A 14590-nucleotide genomic window follows, 5' to 3' on the forward strand; every position below is an offset into this window, starting at 1 on the left:
AAAAGCTCTTTCACATATGGTTGTTAATAAAAGGAGAGGCAAGTGTTTCTAGGATATACAGCATCTCAGTAGCTGTGGCTATAACACCTTTAAACATTTTCTTTTAGAGAAATGCATAATTTTTTATAGTAACAAAAAAATCAAATTCTTACTATATTAATGAAATCAGTATAAATACATATCTCTCAAATTAGGGTATTCTGAGAGGTGCTATGGTCTCTACTATGATGAGCTAGTGAAAATAGCACTGCATTGATTTTTATGTGCAAATTGAGAATCATAATATTTTAGCAGTAACCATTTGAAAAATAGTTTTGTTGCTGTTTATGAGCATTTTTGCTTGGTTTTTTTTGGTCAGTGAGTTTAAAATCCATTGCTGTAGGCTTTAAACCAGAACCTAGAGATATTGGTTTGAAATTGCCTATTACCAGAGGTATTACATTAAAAAAAAAAAAAAAAAAAAAAAAAAAAAAAAGAGTAGGGAACTTGATTTACAGTTTGTCTTTTGAAGTCCAGGGTGTATTCCTCAGCAGAAGCAAAAGAGTGTATATAAGTTGTGGAAAAACACTTAGAGAAATAAATGATTAAAGCTAAAATTGCCTGCACCCTTTCTCTTATTTACCCATTAATGGATTAGTTAACACAAATGTGGGTGCATTCTACATCAAGTGTACTTGTAGACAGAATGGAAAAAAGCAGACAAAAACCCCTGAATGAAGGGAGTAAGTTTGAATTGCAAATAGCAAACTGCTCCAGGAAGAATCGTTTTATTGATTGTACAATCAACTATTTACATATCGGTCCAACAAATAAACTCTGTGTGTCTGTTCCAAGCACAAATTGCAGTTGTCATAATCAGAAAGTGAATGAAAAGAAGGTGATGTATGTTGAACCTTATATGTGTGCTGTTAAAGTTTATTTCTGAAATGAGACTTGTACGCTTAATTATGAATTTCTGGAGTGCGGGAAGATACGTTTTTTAGTATATAACGGATATGTTACCTACTGTTAGTAGCCTTTTCCCAGATTTATTTTGTTTTACTTCTATTAAGATGCTCCATTCTGGTTGCTCATCATGATTCCACCTTGTTTATTTTTTTAATTTCAACCTCATGTATTATTGGGTTAGGTTTTTTTTCCTTTGCTGCAAGTTCTTGGAATTTTTTAGAGTGTCGTATCTCTCTCTGGGAGAAAGTTATAGAGGAGGAGGAAGGGGAAAATGGGATGTAAATAAGATTATAAAACTCTTGAGTCTGACTATAAAGCATCACTTCACCACAAATATTAAAAATAATACCTAGTAAGCTATTTTTCTTACTTTATAGCCTAATTTCAACAATTCTAATAAAATGCTGAAATTATCAGTTTCAGTATATTAATTCAGTACTTTGCTACGTAATTATTTTACTATTTTTAGATTGTCTCCTTAGTTTCCCCTTTTTTGGGTATATGTATGTATTTTAGACAAGCATATATGTATGACTGTGCATGTGCTGAGGTGTGTGTAAACATGTAAGTTCATATATGTATATATAACTCCTATACATGTTTGAGTGATGTTATGTGGACACTCTGCAACATTATTTGTAAATGTATAGTAAGATGTTTATCTTCATTGAATATAGTTTTTTCATTAGTGAGTTTACAGTCTGAAGGAAATTCTTTCTTTAGGAATATTGTATGAAATTTCATGCCTGAAGAGTTTTTTTCACAGGGTGCACAGCCACCAATTTAGAAAAGCATTTATGAGCATGATTAACTTAAAAATATTTTTTTCTTGATTTTTCTGAATAGCAGTATCGGTGGCCTGACCAGGCTGCTGAGGTCACCAACGGATCTGGGGGTAGAGGCTGCAGAAATTTTAAGTCAGAATATTGTATGAAGTTTCATGCGTGAAGAGTTTTTTACCCGGGGTGCACAGTCACCAATTTAGAAAAGCATTTTTTTTCTTGATTTTTCTGAATAGGGGTATCGGTGGCCTGACTAGGGTGCTGAGGTCACCAACAGATCTGGGGAAGAGGCTGCAGCAATTTTAAGTCAGGTCACAAGGCCAAAGAAATGTGTTAGTTCATATTGTTATGGGACTTGGGAATTCATAGATGACCCTGAAACCTAAATGCTTTGTCAGCTGGCAAAAAGATAAGAATTATTGACTCCCATGTGTAAGTGTCCTAAGGTCCAGTGCTCTAAATGCCACCATAGACTTCCACTGGTCCAAGTACTCTATACATCAGATGAGAAATGGTAACATAAAACCAAAAAAAAAATCAACCACCACCCCCCCCCCAAAAAAAAAAAAAAAACAAAACCAAAACCCCCAAAAAACAAAAAACCCCACACCCCAAAAAAATCAAGCTGAAAAGAAACTTTTTTAAGTAAATGACAGAGCTTCTAATGACTTCATGGAGCTACTTCTGGAAGTAAGATTTGACACAAAGTCAAGTTTAGAAAGTCTGTACACAATGCTTAATTACACAGTAGTTCAAACAAGATCTAAAAGAGATAATTGAACAGTAACCATTTTAAAATTATAATTAACTTCTTATGGTTCATCAGGGAATTATTCCTCTTTCTTAAGTAAACATGTATGTATTTATAGTTATCTACTTAACAAAGAGAAGGTATATAGTACAAGCTTATTGCTTACAGGGAATCTCAAGAGTTGGAAATTGTATTTGATATTTCTATAAAAAGCTGTATCTTGAGAGAGTAATATCATCTTGAAACTACTTCAAAAATGCCAGGTAAACCTTTCTGCAAAACACATGGTGTAGCAACTTTCTCCTTAACCTTTAAAAACAAGCCTATAAAATTTAATGTTGTGATCTAATTTCTCTAGTAACTGTTAATAACCTCACTTTGGAAATGGGTTGGCAAATGTTAACTTTCCATCTGTCCTTATTTTTATTGTTTCTTTCTCTCAGGGTAGCAGAGGGCTAGAATGTAGACTTACATACCAGTTTTTACTGTGATGCCATTCAGGTGCCTTAAACATGAAATGTTTCTATTTCAGCTTGACTTGCCCCTTTTCAAGAGCAGCTGAATTTTCTTTCCATGTGCAATACTATAGTGTAAGCAGAATCTGTATTACAGTGTTAACTTTTGTAGGATTTCTACCTACATCTTTAGCTGTTTTCAAATGTTTTTTCCCCTTGAGTTCCCGTTCCACTCCTGGATTGCTAATCTAGGTGTTTCAGTTCTAGAAACATTATTTACAATGCCATTAGTTGACACAAAAGAAAGAATTAGTGACCAAACCAACAAAAAGTCCTTCCGTTTTCTAATTAACTGAATACTTGATACTTTGTAACATTCTTAAGATTTTTTTTTAAATTAATGAGATATTCATGGCTGATTAAATGAAGTGAAAAGCATGATTTATCATAAGTTATAAAGTATTCTGTATCACAAAAAAAATTAATTGACTATTGACTGTAGTCAATTGACTATTAGTGTAGCAGTGTTCATCAGTTTTAGAGTAAGTTTCCCAGCTTTTCAAAAAGGCATAGGACATGTTAATGTATTATTTATTTGACTGATTTTATAATATATTTTATTGATTAAAAAAAGCATTAGTCCAGGACAATTTTGTGAGTGTAAATTTCTGTATAATTGGCCACATAGTGTTTAGCTGAAATACGAATTTTCTTGTATTTTATCTTCTTGGTGGAACTGACCCAGCTCAAAATATTAACGGTCTTATTGGTGATCTTTCTGTAAGTGATCACATCTATGATCATTAAAATCTTGTAAGCATGCGATAACGAATACTGTTGTGCATGCAGTCCTACCTTAATATTACAATCCAAATAACTCATCATTGTACTTTTCCCATATAATCCTCTTAGAGTTTCCATTTGGAAAGGGACATCTTTGTTATCTTTATAAGAGGTGCATACCTATCTTTGTTGACAGCATTCTAGTTGTTCTTATTGCAGTGTGTTATAATCAGTGAACATCAGCTTTGTATGCTTGCATTTGTTTTCCTATAACTGGGAAGTGCAACTAGACTGACGTGTCAGAAATGAAGTATTTGTAGAAAACATTGGCTAAGCAAATAAACCAACAGTCATTGCATACGCATAATGCAACACGAAGAAGAGAGCGTGAGGAATTTGAAGAAACATGAAGAAAATTCCTATGGAAGAGTGTGCTGCTTTAAATTTACTGTGTGAATTAGTTAAATGAAATGTTATTACTTTCTGCCACAGTTCAATTTCCTTTTCATAGTCATTGCTGCTTGTGTCAAGATGTAACTTTGTAATTCGAATTCTGTTTTGTCTTTGACAGCTACGATAGTGTTAAATGAACTCAACTGGACTGCTGCTTTGGATGATGTGTTCAAGCGGAACAGAGAGGAAGACCCGACTTTATTATGGCAGGTTTTTGGTAGCGCAACAGGCCTCGCTAGGTATTACCCAGGTAACTTAAGTCTCCTGAAGAGCTGTCCTATGCCACATATTGCCTTTTTAAAATACTAAATAACTAAATACTTGCTTTCTTACATAGATGCAACTTCTGTGTATTAGAAGTAACTCAAGGAGTGTGAAATTATTCTGGCATAAAACTAGTATGAGGGGGAAGAGACTGGGGCTGAAATATGTAACTAGTATTTCTTACAGTAAGAGGAACAAAAGATGTCTTCTGGAAAAGTGAAAAGTTAAATTTTATTTTTGCTTTTTTTTTTTCTGTTATGTATAAATAATCAGTTGAATATTTGCGAGTGAGATATTTGTGCCTTCTATTTTTAAAAATAATAGCTTGGAGACTAGACAGGTAATCTTATGGTTAAAGTCAGTGAAAATGCAATTGCACCATGCTGTCTTTATGTCCTGCAGAATCTAGGGTCTCTGACAATTATGTCTTCCCTGAGGTCAATGAATGCAGCCAGGATCTGTTCCACCCGTTGAAGAATCTCATTACTGGATCACAGTAATTAATTAAAATAGATGTTTATTTTACTGTATTTAGATCATCATTAGCCTTAATTTGATACTTGATGTGTCCTAACTAATGGAAAGGCGCCTTTTTTTTTTTTTTTTTTTTTTCTTTGTGATGAGGCATACTGGCTGTGCTCCTGATGTTCTTAAGTGATGCTGTTATCAGTGACAGAATAATGAGTCCACTACACACAATTGTCTTGTCTCTTGCCTACAACAGGCTAAGGAAGAACTCTAAGAACCTTTCTCTTCTCTTTATACAGGACTGATTGTGTTTCTGAGGGTGAAAGGGATTATTCTGAAGCTGTTACCATATCATTAGCACAACTGCTAGCACAGACAGAGAAACTGCCTTAGGCTAGTTTACAGGAAGACTATTTCATAGCATAGTATCGAATCCTGTTTGTTTTGTCATGCTAGATGCTCATGAAATAAATACAGTGAGATGTTGCAGAAAAAATAACATTGAAAATGCTAATTTCATATCTCTTTTATTTCCAAGTGTTCGGTTTCAATGCTTTTGGGATATATTAGTACTCTGTTTGGGGTCACCATTTTTCACTGCTTGCTGTATAGTGATGTTTTCCAAGTGCTGAGAAAGAAGTGTTTCTTAAATGCATCTCTGTGCCAATATCTAGGAAATTAATTTTCAAGTGCAAGATTATCTCATATATTGAACAATTTTGTATATCTAGCTAAATTGTCAAGTCCAGTTGTTTACCAACACAGCACAGGAGCTTCAGAATCTCTATGTGTTCTTCCATAGAGCACCTCTATAAAATGAGAGAGGCTTGTTGTCCCTATTTTGAAGGTAGATATGTTGCTTGTGTATAATCTGTCTAAACACAAATTTAAATTTAGTATAAAACTCAAATCCTCATACCTCCTGCTTATTCCATACCTAAACGCTTAAGTTCTTATTAGCTGTCTAGTCCTGTCAGAATTTGAATTAATAAAATTCTGGGTAATTCCCCAATTCTTAAATTCTGCACTTACACACACAGTAACCTGGAGGAGTCTGACAGTCCTTAAGTTGTGTGTGTGTTGTTCTGTGTGCCGCCTTCTTCCCAGTTCCTTCTATTTATAGCTCAAATTGGTAAGCTGTTTGAGTTTTAGATTTTTAGAACTGGTCTTTGTGCAAGGTTGTCCATCTTTCTTGTTTTGTGAACTCTTTCTCTCAATTTGCTGACACACACAAATGTTCTGAAAACGAAATTAAGTTTCATCTGCTGGAATGGGTTTTTCACATTTGCTTTTTGAAAATGATACTATAAATTGTAAAACATTGCTTCCTTATATTTGCCTTAGGTAACCCTGCTTCAAAGTTGATTAATTTCTCCATAGTGATTATATTTCTGAAAGAATTTGGAAGTATAAAAAATCAAAATCAAAATGCATAGATAAATCTGCTCATTATTATTTGAAATATATCAACTCAGTTTTTGTTCTTTAAAAAAATTAATCTTTGGTACTTCTAAGCTATAGAGGGTGTCTTCAGCCACAGGTTTCTTGGAACTAATGTTTTTATCTGATAGTATCCCACTGCCTTGAGTAATGGGCTAGATGTTACATCACTTCTGCCCTAAGTAGGCACCTGGGCTGTCCTTGTCACCATAGTAACCAGCAGCATGAAGGGATCTTTCTGAGTGAACCTTCACTCATGGTGAAAGTATGTGTGAAATATAAGATTATTTTTTTATTACATATATCCCATTGTTTTCTACATATATTCTATTTTTGGCACTGTAGTACACTCCTCTAGCATCACATATATGATTTCACATACTTTTCAGCTGTGCTGATTTGCCTCTGGTACATTTGTGTTCCCTTGTCTCTATCGAGAGGACAAGACAGGGGACAATTTTCTTCTGACAGTGACCTAGACTGAGACATGTGGCAGTTCCTTTCCTCAGACCTTCTTTATACCCTATATGTTATTAGGGTTAGATACAATAGTAATTAGTTGCAATAGAATAAGAAAATTAATTTACCAAAAATAACTAACAGCATCAGGTAGAGGAAGTAATGGTGCCAAAGTGTTTGCTTCCTTTAATGTTACAACTTCATTCGTCCATCAAATGTTCCTTATGCAAAATGTCTTTTTTACTGAGGAGAAAACCATATTCTATGTGGTGTTACCTTTGTGGTTTTTTTGAAGGAGAAGAAAATATATCTAGGCAAGCCAGATTTAGGAAGATATTAGGTAGATAATGATATGCAAGAAGCTGAGTATTAGATATATATACATAAACACACATACATGTCGATACATGCAGTGATGGCAGAACCTATGCCAGGCATAGAAGGGAACTAACTGTACAGCTTCTTCCTATGTTTACCATACAAGGTGCCCCAATAGAAACATCAGAGACTGCACTGAACTCAGCGTCTCTCTTGATAGATTAATACATTACTTCTTTTTGTTTATTAACTATTTTCCCCTAGGGTATACTCTGTTCAGCTCTCACACTCAAATATCAAACCAGAAATGGCGGAGAAAACCCAAAGGTGCAGGAGACCTCCATGGGCCTCAAACCTATTTTTTCACCTCTTTCAGTTAGGTCTTTAATCAGCTTGATTTAAAGAATCACTATGAGTTTCCTCATACAGAACTTTTTCTTCTTTAGATTATTTAAGAATGTGTGTCTTGCCTCAAATACTTTTAAATATTACTGAGGGTACTTAGTATCAACATTTTCATTATTTTCAGTGGCAGCATATTTATGCAGCAAAATGCTAAGCTCTGTTACTGTGCTGGCAACCATCCATTTTGATATGAAGATGCCAATAGCAATTTTAAGATTTCTATTAGCTGTTCTATGAGCTCAGAACAACTCAAGAGTAAGTAAACGGTATTTTGATAGAAGAGCTCAAAAGTATAAACAAATAAAGTGAATGGAACTTTTGAGAAGGATGTAATAGATACTCATTCTTATATTTAAAGTTATATATCACATATCAGTCTTTCTTTCAAAAGATGGTTTCAGCATTGTAATGCATTGTCCTTTTTGCATACATTTATGGAGTTGTACCAGAATCAAGACAAGAATCTCTTATCTTCAGGTGAGGAAGATACCTGATAAAATTCATAGTTTAAAAGGGAGATGTACAAAAGGTGGAAGCAAGGATGGATGACCTGGGAGGAATATAAAGACACTGTCCAAGCATGTAGAAACATGGTTAGAAAAGCCAAAGCCCCCTGGAGTTGAACCTGGTGAGGGGTATGAAGGGCAACAAGAAGAGCTTCTACAGCAGGGGTCCTCAAAACTTTTTAACCAGGGGGGCGGCATGCGGATGAAGTGGCAGGCAGTTATCTGCGGCTGCTTGGTTTCACACCCCTCCCCAACCCCCGGTGGGGTGGGGGGGTCTGTAAATACTGGGGGCCGGATTGAGGACCCTGGGGGGCTGTATCTGGCCTGCGGGCCATAGTTTGAGGACCCCTGTTCTACAGGAACACTAGCAGCAAAAGAAAGACTAAGGAAAATAAGGACTTGCTGCAGAATGTGGTCTGGCTGCTCCATGCTGGAGCAGGGAAATTGTTGACAAAAGGCATGGGAAAGGCCAAGTTACTCATTACATTATTCACCTCAGTCCTTAGTCATCAGACCAGCCCTTAGTAATTGCAGGCCTCTGTGGTCAGAAGGAAATTCTGGAGCAAGGTTGACTTACCCTCAGTGAAGGAGGATCAGGTTAGGGAACATTTAAACAAACTAGACATGTACAAGTCCTTGTGACCTGATGGGATGCACCCATGAATACTGAGGGGACTGCTGGACATCATTGCAAGACCATCCTTGCTTAATCACTGAAAGACCACAGAAACTGGGAGAAGTTCCTGAGGTTCCTTCTTTCCTGAGGAAACAAGTGTCGCTTGTATCTTCAAGAAGGGCAAGAAGAGGATCTGGGGAACTACAATGTGTCAGACTCACGTTAGTCCCTAGGAAAGCGATGAAGCAAGTCCCCTGGAAACTATTTTAAAGCATAGTGAGGACAAGGTGATTGAGACTGGTCAACATGGGTGAAAGGGGGAATCATGCCTGATCAACCTGATGACTGTCTGCGAGGAGATGACAGACTTGGTGGATGAGGGAAAAGCAGTGATGTTATTTGTCTTGACTTCAAAAGGAAGTCTTTTGACATGGTTTCCCTTAATATTCTCATAGACAAACTGATGAAGTACAGCTTAGATAAATGGACAGTGAGGTGGACTGATAACTGTCTGAACTGCTGATCTCAAAGGGTTATGAGAAGTGACATGAAGTTCAGCCAGAAGCCAGTCAAAATTTGTGTACCCCAGGATTCAATACTGGGGCCAGTGCTATTCAACACCTTCATTAGTCACCTGGATGATGGGGCAGGGTTCACCCTCAGCAAGTCTGTAGGTGATTCAAAACTGAGAGTGTCTGATACATAAGATAGCTGTACTGCCATTCAGAGGGATCTCGACAGGCTGGAGAACTGAGCTGACGGGAATCACAGAGTTCAACATAGGGAAATGCAAAGCTCTGCATCTGGTAGAAGAACAACTACAGGCACCAGTACCTGCATGGGACTGTCTAGCTGAAAAGCAGCTTTACAGAAAAAAAAAAAAAAAAACCAAACAAAAAACAACCAAACAAAAACCTGAGGCCCTGACAGACAAGTTGTACATGGCCAACAACAGCCTGGGATGCATTAAGCAAGGCATTTCTAGCAGGTGAAAGAGGTGATTCCCTTGACTTAGCACTGGTGAGACATTTATGGAGTGGAAGATCCAGTTCTAGAGTCTGTAGTAGAAGAGAGACAGGGACTTACTGAAAACCAGCAAAGACGATAAAGGACTTGGAGTAGAGGCTGAGAGAGCTAGCTTTCAGCCTGGAGAAGATGAGGCTTAGAGGAATCTTACAAATGTGTATAAATAGAAGATGGAGAGGGCGAGCAGTTTCCATCACAGCTGTTTTCCTTTTCACTCTGTATTTTCTTCCACTTCTGAAAGAAAATTTAGAAATTCTCACATAAATCTTAAATACTGTCATTCAGAACAACAGAAACAACATCATGTGTAATTGTTTTCATAAAATGTCTAGTTGTGTTTCAGTATCTGTCCATGGTATCAGAGAGTATCAAGGAGTACCAGCACTGCTGGGCCAGTATGGAAGTGCACAGCTGATGGATTAGCCACGGCAAAGGTACTCATCCACATGGAGAAAGCTTTTCAACTTAATTCCAGTCTTACTCTATTTTTTAGAATTACTGTCAGTTCAGAAGTAACAGTGTACTCGGTGCTTGTTTTAGGAAGTAGGGAGTTGTTTATTAATTTTTCTTCAACACACATACTAATGTGTGGCAAAGACAATGTTAAAAATGTTGGACATACTGAGACCTCTTGGTGCATGCAGTGCTTGTCCTGGGGTCAGCTTCACATGTCAGCCCAACAAGTCCACACTGACAAGACACAGGGTCAGGATAAGCAAAATACAGCACGGTACACAGACATCCATACAGCATAGGCTGGGCAAGGAGCAAGGGCCTGAGCTTAAATGAAGCTCTGAAACAAAGAGACAGAGGTTTCCAGGAGATTTCTTGCAGCTTTTTGTCCCTTCCCTCTTCCCACACCAGCACTCCCAGGTTACACATCTGCACCTTATAAACATGGGCTTGAACGCAGGCAGCAATCGCCTAGGAGCCTGCAGAGCCTGCTAGTGCATGTAAGGCCCTTCATTTTTAAGGAACAGAATGATTTCATCATGTTTGCATGAGACTACAATTGATTCCATAATCTTTTCTGCCTTCGCTTAAAAATTTCCCTCTTGCTTAAAGGGGAAAAAATGTGAAAGCACCAGACAACTTCCTTCTGCTCAGAAACTAAATTGCATTTGCTGCCTTATTGATGGAGGATGAAAAGAAGACTCCATATGTTTTCTGTTCATGTTTATCCATCAGTGCAAAAACTAGGCACAGGCCATGCAGTGCTTGTTTGCAAACAATCCAAATTTATTACACCGGATGTAATGAAGTTAGCTTGCGAGTACTTTGGATTCTGCATGATTTTATGGTTCTATTCAAGTTGCAACTGGCCATTTCATCTGTCATTAACACAGACCTACTACTAACACATTAAAAATGTGAAATGTTACAGGTTTAATATACTGTTGGCCAAAATTTGGATATTTTCTGAGCATTTATTTTATTTTCTTCTTTGTTTATATATATATGTTTAATAATTCATAGCAACAGTTAAAGTATGTTAAAATTGTTAAAACAAGTTAACAGACTGGTTGAATTGTGAAGTCATTGAAATCAAATGGCTCAGGCACAGTTTTTTCACAGCCAACTGTAATGTCTTCATGTTACAAGCATATCATACAAGAGGCATTTTTGCAGATAGATTTATTCTTGTAATCAGTATGCACAAAATCCTTTGTGACTGATATGTAGGTAAATAAAACATTCTCATAAAGCTATACAGGAGGGATTTCTGTTGTTTAAGGTTTTGTTGCTAAACTTAATTTCCATAGCAAGAAGATACGACGTGATGGATGAGATTAGATTCAGTAAAATTAAATTCAAGTTGCATTGAAATCTGGGAATTAAAAAAAAAAAAAAAAAAAAAAAAGGAAAAGATATCAGCAGTTTTAAATACCCATGTGCCAGTATGTAACTGAAATCAGAATTTCAGTTACATTTTACATTGACAAGTCTGACCAGAAAAGCCAGACCCAGATGTAAAGGCGTGTAGTGAATATGTGTTGCATCCTGTTAGACATGATACTGTTATCTGTATGGTTCTGTCTGACTTGCAGCCACAGGGACCTTGAGGTCATTATCCTGCACTACTGTCCAGTGCATACTCAGGGGCTATTTTGATTCATCTCAGAAAACAAAGGATCTTGATTTACTTGGTAGCATTTTGGGGAATTAGTTACATCTTCTTTTTTTCTGTTAAATAGGAAGTTACAATCAGCTTTCTGAACATGACCTGTATGAGAAAACCCTTCCTGTTTCTTAACATTCAAGTTGCAAACAGAATTTTAGCCGAGTTATCTGCAGATGGCAAGATAGGACTGGTCATATAAATAACTTTTCTTTCCTTTTTGTTTTTGTTTTAAGGCTCAGTTGTGTTGAATTCATGTTTTCAATTCTAGTTGTTTTACAAATCCACCAGCTTTAAAAATATTTGTAGAAGTTACTAGCCTTTGTTGTGCAAGGGAACCGTTTTCCACTATTTATGTATAACTCATAAATAAGACTCACTTTTCACCTCTAAATGAAAGAAAGCTGAAATGTATTTTGTGGGGTATTTAAAGCAAACCCTCCTGAAATTTGATATGGAATTCTGAAAGGCAAATTTTTTGGAAACAGTAAACAAAACCAGAAGAGTTTCAGTGGGAAAACTGTTAGCCACCAATTTTAAAATTTCAGTTCTCTGTGAAATGGCAAGAGAGCACAATTTATTATAAATGTTGAAGCACTTTTCCAGTAGTAGATAGTAGATATACATCTTTCTGCCTAATTTTTGAGTTTATACTTCTAATTGTAGAAACTCATATTAGCTTTTAAGATGTCATTTTAAGATGACACTTGCCTAATTCTAGTCCAGACATAGTGCTTCAGTAGTTTTTGACTCAAAGTGAAAGCAGTAATCCTACAGCATTTTAGCAAGATCATTGAAATTACCAATTTGTTCCAATCCCATTGAAACTTGCAAAGACATAAACCAGCAAATATCACAACATGGTATTTTAATAACCAAAAGTTTCTTTTCTGGAATGCTTTAAAAGAAAAGGGAAAATATGGTCATCCTCAGAGGATAAGATACTTCAAATAGACACTTGAAATGGATTAATATTCTGGAAGGATGGATCTCATTCATCAGATATGGACTGTCTAATACAGAATAGATGATGCCTTTTTAAAAGCTAAGAATAAGTGGCAATAATCATAGAATCAGAGAAGTAACCTGGACTAACCCTCCTGCTCAAGCAGGTCCACCTAGAATCTATAATGTAGGTCAGGTTTTGTTTGTTTGTTTGTTTTTTTAATGATATTGTTTCCGAAGAGATTTTTTCTTTGGTGGCAGGAAATTGAAAAATGAAACTTTTTCCTTTTTTTTTTTTTTTTAAATCTTGAATTCATTCCCTGTGGGCTTGCACATGTAGAGCTTTGTTGATTCCATGTAGACAGAAAGGTGCTTTAATATAGATCAAACTGCAGATTTCATTTATAATTAACCACAGAGCAGTGAACAAATCTGTTACACAAAAACAAATAAATGTAATTTAAATAGTTTAATATGGTTTGACAGTTATTAAGTTACTTACCTTTTGTGAGGTATCTACCTAGCTAATTATACTGCTGGGTTTTAGAAAGCAGTTATCTCAAAGTACAATGTAATATCAGTTTTTTGGCAGGATACTTGGAAGTGTAGGTACAAACAAATGAGTTCCTCTTTTTAAACCTGAAATCCTTCTTAATTATAGAGGTAATGAGGATTATAATTGTTAATCAGTGTTTCACTAAAATACTGCAATAGGAATCATATTATTTTCACTGTAGCAATTACTACTTAAACAAATTTTAAAAACATTTTATGTATTGATGTACTTTTGCCTGATACCACCTTTCTCTGTTTTGTTGTTGGGGGGGTGGGGGTGGGGTTGTTTGGTTTTTTTATAGGCTAATACCCTTAGTAAAGAATGCATTTTGTTTTGGACTGCAGACAGCTGACATTTATTTGTGGTTAGTTATGATATAGGAGGCTTTCTAGTTATAGCAATAAATACACTTAAGAAAGTTTATCTGCAAAGGATTACTCACACAAAAACACAACCTTGATTTAGATGAATGCTTAGTAAGAAAACTGTTTTATCAGCAACACCAACTTCTGTAAATAAAGTATACTAAATAAAATTTGTCAAAGGTAGTACTTGAAAGAGTAGTACTGATATGGATGGTTTCAGATTCCAGTTAGTGGGGTTTATATAGCAATAACAGTAGTATGATGATACATTTATAGATTCAGGATTTTTTATGAGGAAATGTTGAACATAAAGTCAGTGTGACAGTATTTGGTCTGCAGTGTGCTGAAGGTGGAAATCTGCCACACTTGGTCAAGGTATGAAAAGCTGAGGCAATTCGTAACAAAAATAAAACTGAAAAAGAAATACTACCCTGTCCCCAGATGTTCCAACTTTTCCCACTTCCATCTGGGCATTTAACAAAGGCATATGGGAAATTACATTTAAAACTTGCTTTCCCAATACGGTATGTTTGTCGACTTCCACTATCCCAAAGTTCTGCATAGCTCTGTGACTTCTCTCTGTTGGTTTTTGTGGGGTTTGGGTTTTGTTCTTTTTTTTTTTTTTTTTTTTTTCATAGAGGAAAAAATAGCCTCCAGCCTGCAGTTCTGTGGCCCTTTTCTTATCACATAACTTAAAAATGTATTTGTCATTTTCGTTTGACCTTACCTGTGTTACAGAAAAATGATAGCAGAAGAAATAAAATGGGTAGAGGACAGCCCAGATGCATATAACTACAAGAAAGCCAGTAGGAGGTGCTACAATATTGAATTCTTAGGTGAACATTGGGAACTTCATACTAATGAAGAGAAATAGTATTTCCTAAGGAGACTGACTCTTTGGCAGACTTCCAGGTGAACTAGCCATGAAGTA

The 14590-nt window shown here is 36.0% G+C and overlaps 1 protein-coding gene across 8 annotated transcripts in view; it reads left to right on the plus strand.

The window, feature by feature from the left end:
• CACNA2D1 (calcium voltage-gated channel auxiliary subunit alpha2delta 1) overlaps nucleotides 1-14590 on the plus strand; it is a 431936-nt gene that overhangs the window by 291705 nt on the left and 125641 nt on the right. For all 8 annotated transcript variants that reach the window (XR_005828022.1, XM_040595297.1, XM_040595291.1 and 5 more), the window contains exon 7: nucleotides 4291-4422. Coding sequence is in view for 7 of the 8 variants with exons in the window: in XM_040595297.1 (XP_040451231.1) it covers nucleotides 4291-4422 (132 nt within the window). In the remaining variant the exon portion in view is untranslated. The remainder of the gene's footprint in view (nucleotides 1-4290; nucleotides 4423-14590) is intronic.

Source organism: Falco naumanni, chromosome 5 (assembly GCF_017639655.2).
Source record: "Falco naumanni isolate bFalNau1 chromosome 5, bFalNau1.pat, whole genome shotgun sequence".
In the NCBI taxonomy this organism is placed as follows: domain Eukaryota; kingdom Metazoa; phylum Chordata; class Aves; order Falconiformes; family Falconidae; genus Falco; species Falco naumanni.